This window comes from Diadema antillarum, unplaced genomic scaffold (genome assembly GCF_040938485.1).
Source record: "Diadema antillarum isolate AM-2024a unplaced genomic scaffold, OU_Dant_1.0 seq00001407_RagTag, whole genome shotgun sequence".
Classification (NCBI taxonomy): Eukaryota; Metazoa; Echinodermata; class Echinoidea; order Diadematoida; family Diadematidae; genus Diadema; species Diadema antillarum.
Window position 1 is genome coordinate 163,531 of NW_027272162.1, and position 15,521 is coordinate 179,051.

Here is a 15,521-nt window from a genome sequence, read left to right on the forward strand (position 1 = left end):
TGGGACAGGACTGATTCTTATTTTTTTTCGATATAGATGAAAGTAAGTCCGTATTGTAGGGTATGTAGTGACTCCGTTTAATAGCGAATAAATCCTATTTTACTTGATATTGACATAACTTTATTTGTAACTCCAGTCCTCCAAAGTCAGCGTTATGAAATTCAATGTGTAAACGAAGGAATAGGTGTGAACGCTTTTCATAAAGTGACAAAAGTATGGAAATCAAGTGCAAAGCGTTTTTTTTTCCGTTATCCGGTTGTGCTTTACACATTCTTTTCTTTACTAATGATACAATGTTTCTCTCAGACAAGTTTCATTGTGGAATTTTTGCCATGAGACAAACATTGCACAAGCAGGGAGGGGGAGAGAAAGGGAGGGAGGGAGAGGGAGATTGAAAGTGAGGTCAGTGAGGGCTCCCTTAATGTGGTATCATTGTGCAGGTGGCGCTGTACTATTCCCAGGAGGTATTTTTTTCTTTTCTTTTCTTTTAATAGGAAGGGAGAAGAAAAATGATATTGTTACTAAAACACAGACACAGAGACACACATACATGTGTCGGGTTAACAAACAAAGACTTTAGCAGATTCAATTCAATTTGTTTCTTTTCATTCATAATAAAAGACAGAACTACACAAAACTAATAATATGTTAATTTTGGCTTGAAATAAACAAATGTACTTTTTTATTACTCAAATAAAGAAAGATCCTTAGAGCAAATTAGTTTTTAAAACAACCAGCGACGTCACTGGCTGTAGCTATCTCACGTCTAAAAGGAGTGTATTAGGCCTATTAAAACAATTATCATATAGACCGGGAAAATCGTTTTGATAAGATGCTCGGGATCATGATTTTTTTTTTTTTCTGTTGTATATTGCAATCTTGCAATGCCAAAGACTACACGCTACGTGTGCGTCTACGCAGTGTTCGTGCCTCAAGTAATAAATCCAACTTTTCGGAGAAAACGGAATAAAGTAAAGATACTTAAAGACATTCTGACCTGTATAGAATGACACTGGTGGACTCTGTGTGCGAAAATGTGATAGGTGTTTGTGATCACTTCCTCGCTGACAAAAACCACAAAAAGTAAGGCTGTGGTGCAGTAATTTGCATTTGTGAGTCCCAACTCATTATTTGAATCTATACGGAAGCAATATACCTTAACGCGAAGGCTACCCAGGTGTCTTTGACTATACGAGGATGTCGAGTCATACAATAATAATCATACACCTTCCTATCATCTGTCAAACGGTTTATTCTCTCCAGGCTTCACATTGTTTCATGCTGCTGTCATTGACGATTAGTCATAGAGAATGTTATCTTTGCTACAAGAATTCCATGTCGCATAGCATCGCTCAATAATGTACCTCAATACTAGACGTTGTGATTTTTGTTTGTTCGTTTGTTTGTTTTTCTTTTAAGTGATGAATCCTTCTCATTTACGCTGGAAACTGATTATTATCATTTCGATGTGTTCCACTGCGAAGATCGTAAGAAATACACAACCTACTGAATTCTATTTCGTTGTCAGCTTCCAAAGAGTATAAATTCACTAATTTGTAACATATCGTAACGTGTATAACACCTCTACAATGGTCTTTTATTTGCGTGTTCAAATATTTCTTCTTGCGACTTTCACACCATTCATTAATCTCTTTTTTTTTTATTTCATCATTTCGATTCCGTGATTTTCTTCAGATTAAAGATCTGGACTTACGTCTTGATGATCATGATGATATCCTAAAGCTCTCCTCGGTGGGAGAAGACTTTGCCAAATGGGTGTGTACTATGCCACGTCTTTCCAATTTCAGATTGGAATGCGCCTACTTGACCAATAGTTTCTTCTCAACAGCCGCCACCTTAGCATCATCATGTCAGGTATGTACATGTAGTTTTTGAAGTGTTTTTTGAGTGTTGGGACAGGACTGTTTTTTTTTTTTTCGATATAGATGAAAAAGAGTCTGTATTGTAGGGTAGTGTAGCGACTCCTTTTTCGAGTCAATCCTATTTTACTTGATATTGACATAACTTTATTTGTAACTCCAGCCCTCCAAAGTCAGCATTATGAAATTCAGTGTATAAACGAAACGATAGGTATGAAGGCTTTTCATGCAGTGACAAAGGTATGGAAATCAAGTGCAATTAGTTTTTTTCTTCCGTTATCTGGTTGTGCTTTAGACATTCTTTTCTTTACTAATAATACAATATTTCTCTCAGACAGGTTTCATTGTGGAATTCTCGCCATAAAACAAACAGTGCACAATGGGGGGGGGGGGGACAGAGAAAGAGAGAGAGAGAGAGAGAGAGAGAGAGAGAAAGGGAGGGAGAGGGAGATTGAAAGAGAGGTGAGTGAGGGCTCCCTTAATGAGGTAACATTGTGCAGGTGGCGCTGTACTATTCTCAGGATTTTTTTCTCTCCCTTTTAATAGGAAGGGAGAAGAACAATGATATCGTTACTAAAACACAGACACAGAGACAAACATACATGTGTCGGGTTAACAAACAAAGACTTTAGTAAATTCAATTCAATTTATTTTATTTCATTTATAATAAATGAAAGAACTAAACAAAACTAATGATTTATGTTAATGTTGGCTTGAAATAAGCAAATGTATTTTTTTATTCAAATAGAAAAGTAATCGTTTTGTTAAGTATAAATAAATGACATGATTATAATAGATAAACAGGTAGATATTTTTTGAGTGATTAAAATGTTTGCATGCAGTAGACGTACGAGAGTCGACGGACCTCGGTTTCAATGTACCATTCGTTCAAAAAATGTGTGTGTGTGTGTGTGTTTGTGTGTGTGTGTGTGTATACGTTCATTGTGCCCATATGATGCAAATACATAGCTTATGTCAGGAGCTTTGATCTTTACAGCAAATTAGTTTTAAAAATAACCAACGACGTCACTGGCTGTAGCTATTTCACGTCTTAAAGGAGCGTATAAGGCCTAAATAATAATCATAATATATTATAGACCGGTAAAACTCTTTTTATTAAGATGCTCGTGATCATGAGTTTTGTTTCTCGTACTGTACACTGTTTATTGAAATCTGGGAATCCCAAACACTGCACGCTACGTGTGCGACTTCACAATGCTAATGCGGCACAATGAATCCTTCATTTATACAATAAAATGGAATAGAGTAAAGATACTAAAAGATATTCCAACCGAGAATGACACTGGACGACTCTGTGTGCGAAAATGTGAGGTGTTTGTGATCACTTCCTCGCTGGCAAATACCGCAAAAAGCAGGGCGGTGGAGCAGTAATATGCATTCGTAAGTCACAACTCATTATTTCAATCTAGACGGAAACAATATACCGTAACGTGAAAACTACTCAATGTGTCTATGACTCTGAGAGGACGTCGAGTCATACAGTAACAATGATACACCTTCCTATCATCTGTCAATTAGTTTATTACCTCCAGGCTTTACATTGTTTTATGCTGCTGTCATTGACCATTAGTCATAGACATTGTTACCTTTGCAACAAGAATCCCATGTCGCATAGCATCGCTCAATAATGTAACTCAATACTAGACGTTGTGATTTTTGTTTGTTCGTTTGTTTGTTTTTCTTTGAAGTGATGAATCCTTCTTATTTACGCTGGAAACTGGTTATTATTATTTCGATGTGTTCCACTGCGAAGATCGTAACAAATACACAACTTAGTGGATTCTATTTCATTGCCAGCTTCTGTGGAGCAGTAATTTGCAATTCGTAAGTCACAAATCATTATTATTGAATCTAGACGGAAACAATACATCGTAACGCGAAGGGTACTCAGGTGTCTATGACTCTACGAGGACGTCGAGTCATACAGTAACAATGATACACCTTCCTATCATCTGTCAAACGGTTTATTCTCTCCAGGCTTTACATTGTTTCATGCTGCTGTCATTGACGAATAGTCATAGGAAATGTTACCTTGCTACAAGAATTCCATGTCGCATAAAAATTGCTTAATAATGTATCTCAATACTAAACATCGCGATTATTGTTTGTTTGTTTGTTTGTTTGTTTTTATTGTAAGTTAATGTTATAAACTGATAAACATTATTGCGACGTGTTCCACCGCGAAGATCGTAACAAAGACCCAACTTAGTGGATTCCATTTCGTTGTCTGCTTCCATAGAGCAATAACTAATTAATTTTGTAACACAGTAACGTGTTCGATACGTTACGAATGCTCAGAAAATTTCGAAAGAAAGAGAGAGAGAGATAGAATCAGAAACGGACGAAGGAAAATGGGTCGGTAGAGTAAACGATTTGTGGCTGATATTTTTTTTTCCTCTTTCTGATACAGATCAGCGAACTTTACATATTTAGCATATCTACCATGTCAGAGGGGGAATTCGTCTCAGAATCAGCAGCAGAAAACTTGACTGAATTTCTATGTCGTCTGCCACATCTTACATGTGCCAGTATCAATGGGGTGAACCTGCCAAGGACATTCTTCACGACAATTGCCTCCCAGGCTTCACGCTGTAGAGTAAGAATCAGTCATTGTCATTTGTCAAACACTGTCGTGTTCAAAAGGTGCCAGGTAAAAATGGCAGAGGTAAACATGGCAGGGGTAAAAATGGCAGAGGTAAAAATGGCAGAGGTAAAAATGGCAGAGGTGAAATGTTAGAAGTAATGAGAGCGATTTCGGCAGAGATAAATGTATGAAGAGGTTTTGAATGATAACCTAGCCAGAGCAAACTGTATTTATCGAATTATCAAATCCAAACTGCAGATTTGAAGAATGTTTATTGAATTATGTTTTTTAAAAAGATTGGAGCACTCTCATTATTCTGAGTTTGATTCAAGTGCAGTGGCGTAATCTGTCTGTTCAGAGGAATGATAAACCAGCTAAGAGCCTAGTAGGCCTATGGAAATTATTTTTATTATTCGTTATTTTTATTATTATTATTATTACTGTTATCTATCATTATAAGGGGGGGTCCAACTATGCTGCAAAGGCTTTAAACAGTATAATCCTACGCTGCTTCGCCCAATGAAGTTATCACACACACACACACACACACACACACACACACACACACACACGAACCCACTTTTGGTATAAACATAATGACCACTTCTATACGCATGCAGATATACATACTCTCACATACACACTCTTACACAACAAACGAATTCCGCTCACGTCCAGGCTAGTATTTTGTCATTATTTCTCATTTTTTGAACTGTTTAGTGTAAAGAAGTGAAGGAGACATAGTCGAAGCAAACCGCTAATTTTTCCCCTGTTCTATGTTATTTTCTCACATTCAGGTTTCGTAGGAGCCTATTTATCTCACAAGGCCTGATCGCGACATAATGTAGAAGTAAAAATACAAAACGCAGAAAACAAACTACAGCAGATGTATCGGCAGACATAAGTAAGCTCTTGCAAAATATTTTATTACATTGTTCAAGTATCACATGGCGCAAAAACAAATATCTCGACGTTTAATAAACACTTTGTGGTCACTTTACAAACTTATGCCTATCAAAACTGGAGATGAATTTTAGCAATAAACTGTTCTAGTGAGAGAAGAAACCGATAGTTTGCCATGGGATTTCTTTCAATCATTATTGAACGAATCCGCAGGCGAAAAAACGTAAATGTTTGATGCCTTTCAAACTTAGCTGTTGCCCCAAAGCATGGGCGAAAATCCCTGAACAAACCAGAATCAGATCAATAGCACCATTAGGCCCAGAGATAATCGCAACTGTAGATTTCAAATGGCGACCATTTTGAAATCCAATATGGCGGACATAAAGAGAGAATTCCAAGTGGCCCAATATCTGAAAATGTTTGCGATATGTTAATGTACATTTGTGCCAAATTTGGTGCTAGTATCACAAAATGCACGATAGGTTTGCTAAGCTGCCCCACCAAGAGTATTTAGTGATACCCCTTTATATATAAAACATTTTCGTGTAATTAATGATTTGTTTAACCCCTTATTTTGGGGGAATGGGACATCAAGCGGGGAGAAATGAGACAACGTGGAGAGAAATTGCATAACCATCATGACCAAAGTAGGAATTACATGTGCCGCGGGGAGAAATGTAACACTGCCCTATTAAATTTCTCCCAGAGGTAACAGAGACAGTAAAAGATCCCTGCCAATTTTTCATGCCTGCGTGTCTCTTATCACGCAATTTTATTTTCAGAAGTTTGCACACTTATTAAAATACCTATTAACATAGTATAGGACCTACCAGATCTATACTAAGTTTGATATTTTACTGACAAGATACCTGTAGAGCTGTACATATAGTGGTTAATATGTCCATTTTCAGGTGTACAGAGGCTCATCTTTTTACTGATATAATTGGATTGTTGACTGGCCAAGCATTTTTCAAGTTACACGATTGTCCCATATTTCTCCCCATGTCCCATTTCTCCCCGGTCTTCCCCGTGCTTTATTTCAGAAGGTACGAAAAGGGCGTATTGCGAGAAAAGTGTCAGAAACATGAAGAAAAAAAATCTGTCACTTTTACCTCGTCCTCTTGCATTTCAACGACTAATTTTTTATCAATGGCATTTTTATCTCTAGCATTTTGACCACTGACAACTTTACCTTTGACATTTTTACCACTGACATAATTATTTGCCTGTGTCATTTTTACCTCTGCCATTTTTACCTCTGCCATTTTTACCCCTACCATTTTTACCTCTGCCATTTTTACCTCTGCCATTTTTACCTCTGCCATTTTTACCTCTACCATTTTTACCCCTGCCATTTTTACTTCTGCCATTTTTACACCGAACCGTTCAAAATGGGGGGGGGGGGGGGGGGGTCATCAATTACCTTGAGCGCGATATTTCAATGTATTTCACCATGCAGTATACTAATGTCATTCCGGTTGCATTAATTAATGAAATCTGCCAATCCCATAAAATATAATCGCATACTTCCCCAATTCCAATATAAGATGTTGTAAAGGTTGACAAAAAAGGAAACGTCTCAAGCGTGACATTTTAGTCTTGTGTAAACTCAATCCGTGCCGACGTTCGACAATCAATGAAAGTCTGTAAAAGAAAATGTATCAAAATGAATACTTCTTTGCAACGAAGGTGGATGTTCAAATTCGTGATATTCTTCCATTAAGGTCTTTTTAATGCAATTGATTGTTCTTCATCGCCGTAAATAAGCAGTGAATTGAACATTGTTCTAGTAGTAGCCATAATAATAATAAAAAAAAAAACTCATTGGTGTATGTACTCGAGTATTATTCGAACCTGCGAATCTTGAATAATATTACGCAGTACCCGCTTCATACAATAAGGATAAGAAACAACACTTGGTGTCGGGTGAAAGCTCGGTTGTCTATAGTGGAGATGACGCCTGTCCGGAGATCAGGAGGTCGTAGGTTCGAATCACCTGCCCATGACTTTTAATCATGACTACTACTAAAACACTGATCAATTCAGTGCTTATTTACGTGGATGTATGGCAATCATTTTGTCAATCAATTGCATTGAAGGTGGATGTGTCATTCCATATTGGTAAAAACACGAGATTCAAATATTCAGTATGCTGCCATGAAACGATTTCCTTCAGAGAATATCAAAATCTGTATGATAATATCTGTGAAATAATGACATATTTGCAACAATATTGGTGAAAATAAAGATCTTAGGTGTTCCGTTCTTTCTGGGCCACCCTGTTATATATATATATATCATATAATATATATCATTCATTATTATGTGCTTTTTTCATATTGGTCATCATGCTATAGGTGGAATGCATCAGCGTCAATTACGCGCCGTTAAGCGAGTTGCTGAGTGACTATCAAGGAGGCACAGAGGTATACATAAATGTTTTTTTTTTTTTCATTTCATCAATTAGTGATGAACTAGCATTGCCTAGCCGGAGAAACAGAACAAAAAGATATCAAATCGAAGGCTCTGTTAAATAGTGCACACATTCATTAAAACCATTTCATCTTGCAACCCCTTTATGAGACAGTTTCGTGCATTTTACTTTTGATAGCCATTTTTTTTTTCAGTAAAGATTTTATGCTATGTCATGCTGTGATGACGACATCATGTTGGTACTAGTATACGTCTTGAAGATTCCGTCCAATATATTGATCTATATTGCGTTGCTGTCGATCATAAATGTGGTCCGCCCATTTTTATTCACAACTTCATTTTTGACATAATTTGTCCCCCAGACTGCACGAAGACAGTATCAAGATTTGGCCAGTGGCTTGTTATGCACCTTTGAGATTTTCATGTCAGGGCAGACGTTTAGAGGCAACTTCGAAAATGTTTCAACCTTAAGTCAAAATGGGTACGAACGTGACATAAGGAAATACGGGCGACTTCAAAAGTGAATTATTGCAAATCGCTACCAAACACGTGCTGAAGCCATAGTCGGCCAAAGAAGAATAGTTTATATTTAATTGCATACGAGTTGTATACATTTCCCAATCAATTTAGACCGTTTATTCTCAGTAGCATACTTTCCATTTGCTTCGGCATAATTTAAGAAATCCCATTTCGATTTGCAGTCTTAACCCAGTACAATTAGTTTTTTTTTTATTATATATAATACCGTAATGGTGATCAGTGAAGTGAAACAAGAGGAAGTAAAGGTGAGAAAAAATGAAAAAGAAAAATACATCAACGTTGCGTTTTATGGCATTACATTACATATATCCGTCTCATTAAACAAGGTATATTATAATGACGTAATGTCAGTAACTTCAGAAGAAAAAAAAGTTAACGTAAGTACACAATACACTTCAGTTCAAGAAATTTGTTCCATTCCAAAAATACCGAGTACTAGGGAATAAATTCTTAGTATGAATTGGAAAAGATGTATAAAACAATATAGAACGAGGGAGGGCGATAAAACATTTCAATCAGTTGTGTATCGTGGTGATTTAGAAACATTCATCTCTAGCAATGTCTAGTTTAGGAAATGACGTGAGTTACCTTAAAGCGATGACATCGACGTCAGCTCGCACGTCACGAAGATCTCGAAAAGTACTTTCAGCAGCGGCATGCGAGTTGACGTCGATATCATTTCCTAAACTAGACATTGCTAGAGATGAATGTTTCTAAATCACCACGATACACAACTGATTGAAATATATGCCTGCGCAAAATGTAAATGGGAGTAGCCTTCTTTTTATGGTGCTTTCAGATTTGCGCAAAATGTAAGTTGCTAACTTCAGTGTCAGATATAATAGGCCGTGTAATTAGTGAAGGCGAAGTTTTTTTAAGTGACGACATGAAACACCGCATATTTGCCTAAAACGTGCAGAGCGAAGTTCCATAGGCGAAAAATTGGCTGAACTTTAAAGATGATATCACACAAGTTGCGAATTAACACTGACGATGCTGACGATAAGAGTTCATGTCAACGAGGTACCTTATTTGGATCAGACAAAAATGTACAAGTCATCTATAACTAACTAACAAAACTTGGTCATTCTATTCAATCTCCTCTCACTCTCCAATAGACACTAAGTGACGGGAATGCCTCAGAAGGCGACAGCAGCCGCGAAAGTGACCAGGGTTCTTGGCAAGAAAACGTACACTCTCCGGATGAAACAAACAGCTAAGGAAGCATATTATTCACGGAGTTGGTTTCTTGAGAGGACCAGAAAAAAAAAAAAAAAAACGATTGACATGCAAGAGGAAGAAGAGAACAAGCCCAGATAACAAAGTCATTGTTGGAGAGATGTACTAACCAAGGCTAAACGTCATAAAGTAGAATCACAACGCTCTTAGACATTGATAGACATGAATCGAAGGGGGGGGGGGGCGCAAAGAAGTGAAGAAAGGAACTAAGAGAAGGGAGAGGATGAGAACATGGACCAGAACGAAAGGACGCCAGCAGAAAGACATAGAAGCAATGTTCGAATCAGAAAAGATAAGCAAGAAGGGACAAGAAATGGACAAAGGGAGCACGGGACGTATAGCACTGTATAGTTAAAATATGGAAAAAGAAATCATTCTAGTGAGGAATCCACGTGCTGGACGACGCCACAACCAAGATTCAGAGAGCCTCAGTGAGCTGAGCTGAAATACAGTCAACCCCCGTTATAACGAAGTCCTTCGGACCAGCAGTTCTCTCGAAATTTCGAAATTGCTTTATAACCGAACAAATAATACAGAATAAAATAGTGCCGTTAAGTCGGAGCCTGAATTTTGTACTACGTTGTAACTGGAATTTCGTTATGACCATGTTTGATGTAACGGGAGTGCATTGTAGTAACAATTGATAGCTCTTATCGATTTACCAGAGGCATGTGCATGTAAACTGACGAAAGTTGAAAAAAAAAATAGAAAACGCTCACGAAATTAAATACGACAGAATATCATCTTGAGTCATTGCTCCAACATTGTGACAGTAACTTGGGAAGATGCTCTTTTATGGCTGAATGATTTACCTTATTGACCGGTCTTGTACAAACATTTGTGTTTTATGTTTTTCCTTTACTTGGTGTTGTTTTTATTAGTTTTCGTGTTCTTGTACAAACATTTGTGTTTTATGTTTTTCCTTTACTTGGTGTTGTTTTTATTAGTTTTCGTGTTCTTGTACATACATTTGTGCTTTATGTTTTTCCTTTACTTGGTGTTATTTTTATTAGTTTTCGTGTTAAGTACAATGATTCTGTTTTCATGAACTTTGTATTTGTGCCACACACAATGATCAATATAATAAAATCGGTTTTCGAGGAGCAGGAATGCTAACAGCAAGCAAGAGTTGGAGCTAGTAGTTCCGTGGCTATAAGTATACTGAAAAAAAACAGTAGTAACAACAACATACACACACACGAACACATACACACCATGCAGCGTACTTAAGAAATTCATTGTTTATAAGAAGAGCAATGTGTATGGATGGTGTCTCACTATGTTCAATTCACTGTTTGCTCGTGTCCACCTGTGAACACAAGATCGATATATTGTACAACTTTTTACATTGACATCAAGAAGCAATGTCAACACTCCCACAAAGTTGTAAGAATGTTTGTAAAATTGCAAGCATTGACTCATGAATTTGCATTCTACATTATGTACTTTTTTTTAGAAATTAAAACTTTAAAGCGATCTTCGAATTACTTCTGATGAGACGAATATTGTACTGAAAAAAAAAAACAATTACCCAAAAAATACTATAAGTCAGAAGGGGATGAAAAACGAGGGCGTGATACACACACACACACACACACACACACACACACACACACACACACACATGATTATATTACATTGCACACAGGAGCTTTCGCACAACATTCGTTACACACATAAAAATAGGAACATAAAATCATTATACTACTCCTGTCATATCCCACTCCGGCGGACCATGCAATTCAGAATACTAGTAACATGTATCCAATCGTACTGGTAGATTTTGAAATTTAATTGTCACAGTCATAGTTAAGTGATTGATATGTAGCTATCAGCAATTCAATGATGATACATTTAGTGTCTAGACGATTTAACATGCTCAGGAATTTGTAATTGAGCTGCCTATAATACATGTACATAGAAAAAACAAGGTGTTCTTGTTTATAGACGACAAATACCGTGTGTACAGTTTATATTAAAGAATGTTTAGTGTAAGGATTTTCCCTCGTTGTTCTTGGAAATTGCATACAAGGTGTCTTGTAATGGGACTCTTCGTTATCATTCTATAGCTTATAGGATGTTATTCTTCCTCGTTATGTATTACTTTGATGGAGATTCATTGCGTTTTGAAATGTCATAGATATTGCTTTCTTTAGGACGAGCTTCCAGTCCTGCTTTGCTATTTTGTGAATGGATGAACGCTATCTCCTATGATGAGACTGTGAATTTGACTCAAATCGAATGAACCCAATCAAATCTACATGATTCACGGAACTGTACACTCAGGCAAGAGAGTAATATCATGCATCGTGCAGTCTGCTTGAGCAGCAGAATTGGGGTTACATCCTGATCGAAAAATGATATTGGGTTGGTACCTTTCTCGCTTAAAGAAACTGAGTTTGGGCCTCGCTCGATTAATAAAATTATGTTTGCACCCTCCTGGAGAAATGGAATTGGGTTTGAGCCTTGCCCGACAAGTGAAATTGTATTTGGAGCTTCCTTGAGCAGTGCATTTGAATCCGACGAATTTCATCTTCCATTAATGAGAACCGCACATGCCCAAAATACATTTCTTTATACCGGACCCGGACTTTGGAATAATTCAGATAATAGTTTACAAGACTCCCCCAAATTTGTTACATTTAAATACAAACTCAGAAAACATTTACTTTCTACTTATAGTATTAGATAATTTAAATTGTTTTAACTCATGCTTGAGCTTTCACCTGTCCTGATGTCGCAGCACTTGGCGTGTTCTGTGTGCAGACTTCTCTTCTTACTTCTCTCCTCTTCCTTTCCTGTCTTTTGTTTATCGTAGACTTGTATTGTTACCGTCTTTTGTTCTTCGTAGACTTGTATTGTTACCGTCTTCTCTCCTCTCGGTACTGTCTCGCGTCTTACAGTTTATATACGTGTGGGTAATCGAATGTGTGTACGAACGTGTTGTCCTTGTCATATTTTCCCGGTACACGTGGTTCAGTGAGCAGTGTCCGGGTACTAGCATTTGTATTCTTTATTTTTTTTCCCAACCGGTGTATCTCAAAATGATTACATGTATATTGTTATAGAATAGTATATCATTTACTCATTATTTATCTAGCGATCCACGTCCGACAAGCTTTGCTTTTTAGTGGATCACTATTTTCCATAATCGAATTTATTTTCCGCTCGCCCACGAAGTATTTATACAGTGTTTTTCCTAAATATTGTACATGTTATATGTTGTTCTATAATTTGTCTCGTATATATATTACATGAACCTTTTGCAAACGTTTGAACAATATTATTTCATCACATGTATACTTTGTACTATTTTTTTTTTTGATTTTCGATGATTGGAAATAAACTATGATTGAATTGAATTGAATTGAATTGCACCTTGTTAGGAAGTCAGATTGGGTTTGCAGTGTGGCTGAGAAGTTAACTTGCGTATACACTCATTTTAATCAGCGAACGTATATTTCTTTTCAATTTGAGTCATATCCGACTCAGATTGCCTACTTGCCTAATCAAATATCTGGATAACATTCTTTTCGTCAAAATCAGTGTTGGTACCCGTTCATTCATGAAAAATAGAATACTCAATCTTAGTGATAATATTTCAGTATTCCAGTTACGGTACACCATTCCGATGAAAATACTTTAATAAATTCTGAGTCATTATGCGTTGTTAAATTAAGCTTCGGATGACCCTTTTCTAATGACTTGGAAGTCGATGTTTCTGGAATTTAGCGTTGCTGTTAATAGTGCGCTGTTTGTTAAAAAATGTACAGGAAATGAACATAGGTGTTGATGTCTTTATACGAGTGTGTATGTTTGTTATTTCATAATTCCATGTAATCGAGATAGCCTGTATAGGACTTTGATCACATGCGGAATTTACAATGTGTGTTATTTTGTTGGTACAATCGTATTACCGAATGTAGCGTTGTCTCTCTTCAGTGTATTTACGAAATTCCTTCATTTTCCTTTTATTCTTCACATTCAAAACACACTTCAAAGCTACAGCTGCACTTTCCGATAAACATTTGCAGGTCACTGTCTCCATGTATTTACCTCTTTCTTTCTCTCTCTCTCTCTCTCTCTCTCCTTTTCTCTCTCTCTGTTGTCTTTGTATGCCAGTGTTGTCTCTTATAGTCCTATTTACATATCAATTTGTTCTCTGTATTCATGGTATTGGGCTTCGGAAATTAAAGTATGTTGTATTGACTTACTTATTCAGAAGGGCCAACATTATGACAAGGGCTGTCTGCTGTCCTAGGTGATTTATTACAGTGTTTTGTTATGTCAATGACGTATCACAATTTCTCACTATTGTTTTACAAAGTTTCTTTATTAATTTGCGGCTTATGATAATAATGATAATTATGAATCCATATGTTTTGTCGAAAAAAATAGAATAAATTACTGCTGAATTGAATTGAATCTTAAAGAACTCGTATCATATGCATGTCTACAAAATTAGTAAAACTAATCTCATAATGTTGTAAAGAAATTGACATCGGCTGCTTCGAGGCAGTATGGTTAAAATAACAATGTCTATGGTTAAAAATTGGCACATAGGTGATTTATCAACTTATGCAAAGACTATGCCAATACTATAATATATGCCAAGACTGGTAACACCCCATCTACGGCGAATCAATGCCAGTCTGGTGAAGTCTGAGCAGAATTCAGTCGGCGGAAGCTGCATCATTCTTACTGAAGGAAGTGGGGAAAACTAGTGGCCACACATGATCGATCAGAATGGATGATTCATTGTATGACGTATTAATTATATCATATAATTAGAATAGAAAAAAAGTAGAGAAACGGCACAGCATGTCAGTTGACAAAATTATTATCATGCCCTATGCCCCACGCTAAGAACAATTATTGTTCTTGTTGGTTGTTTTCAAATCCTAACCAATCATTACGTGATGAATCGGTAACAAGGCAAGGTGGCTCAGTAGGTATAATCATACTGTGTTTCTCTCTACAGCTTCCAATCGAAGAACTCGTGGACCGCGCGCTTAACTCCCTTTGAGTCTTTCGCTTAACTCCCCTCGGAGTCTTTCTGAGTAATGACGTGTGTTATCATGTCCCTCTTAGTAAGAAGAAATCTCCATCCCTCTGATAGGAAATAAAATGGAGGTCTTGTTTTTGAGACAGTCACACGTCATACATGCACGTAAAAGATCCAGCTTCAATACATTGCAAAGAGCAGAGTGCATACACTGGTGAAGTGATCCACCCCAAGTACTCAACCAGATTGTATAAAAGAATATAACACAATCAAATTATAATGTAATTTGTCTTTGACATTCACACATCAAACACATACACACACACATACATCCAACACACACACAGACAGACACACACACACACATAAACATACAAACGAAAGAGTTATCAAATTAAACACGAATTAAGCTTTTTGTCTGATTTATTATCATACATTTGTATTCACTTAAAGCTAGCATTACCACGGTTTGTTTGGATTACGGTACGTATATAACAACAAGAGATACATTGAAAACTAAGATTAATTTTCTATTCTCCATTGTCTCTATTTTCCATCACGGAACAAACAAATAAACAAGAAAAAAATCTAAAAATTCCAAAGAGTCATAGAGAGAGAGAGAAAGAGAGAGAGAAAGAGACAGAAAAGAAAGACCGGCTTCTTTTTATTTGTATAGTGTTAAGAATGGTTGGATTTGTAGTGGCGAAATTTATTATACCATACGAATTGAGAAAAAGAGAATGATGTAATAATGATCATTCAAGTCCAGAAATAATACTGAAAACAAACCCATTTAAGTTGTAGGAGGAATCCCCTCGTCTCTTGGCAGGATGTAGACATAGAATAAAGTGAATTAAAATTTGACTGAGCTGGACGTTTACACACACACACTCACTCACACAAAATAAAAACGAAA

The 15,521-nt window shown here is 36.7% G+C and overlaps 1 protein-coding gene across 1 annotated transcript; it reads left to right on the forward strand.

Annotated features, from left to right (window-relative positions):
• Positions 1–1,814: 1,814 nt before the first annotated feature.
• Positions 1,815–9,587, forward strand: LOC139709109 (uncharacterized). The gene is made up of 4 exons (XM_071621071.1): positions 1,815–1,875; positions 4,312–4,497; positions 7,746–7,814; positions 9,480–9,587. Exons 2-4 carry the CDS (start codon positions 4,345–4,347, stop codon positions 9,579–9,581), a joined length of 324 nt encoding a protein of 107 aa, XP_071477172.1. The 5' UTR covers positions 1,815–1,875; positions 4,312–4,344; the 3' UTR covers positions 9,582–9,587.
• The last annotated feature ends 5,934 nt before the right edge of the window (positions 9,588–15,521 follow it).

Coding starts and splice junctions, on each gene's coding strand:
- LOC139709109 (XM_071621071.1), top strand. CDS start 4,345: ATGTCAGAGGGGGAATTCGTCTCAGAATCAGCAGCAGAAAACTTGACT. Junction 4,498..7,745: donor CCCAGGCTTCACGCTGTAGA/GTAAGAATCAGT, acceptor ATCATGCTATAG/GTGGAATGCATCAGCGTCAA. Junction 7,815..9,479: donor ACTATCAAGGAGGCACAGAG/GTATACATAAAT, acceptor ACTCTCCAATAG/ACACTAAGTGACGGGAATGC.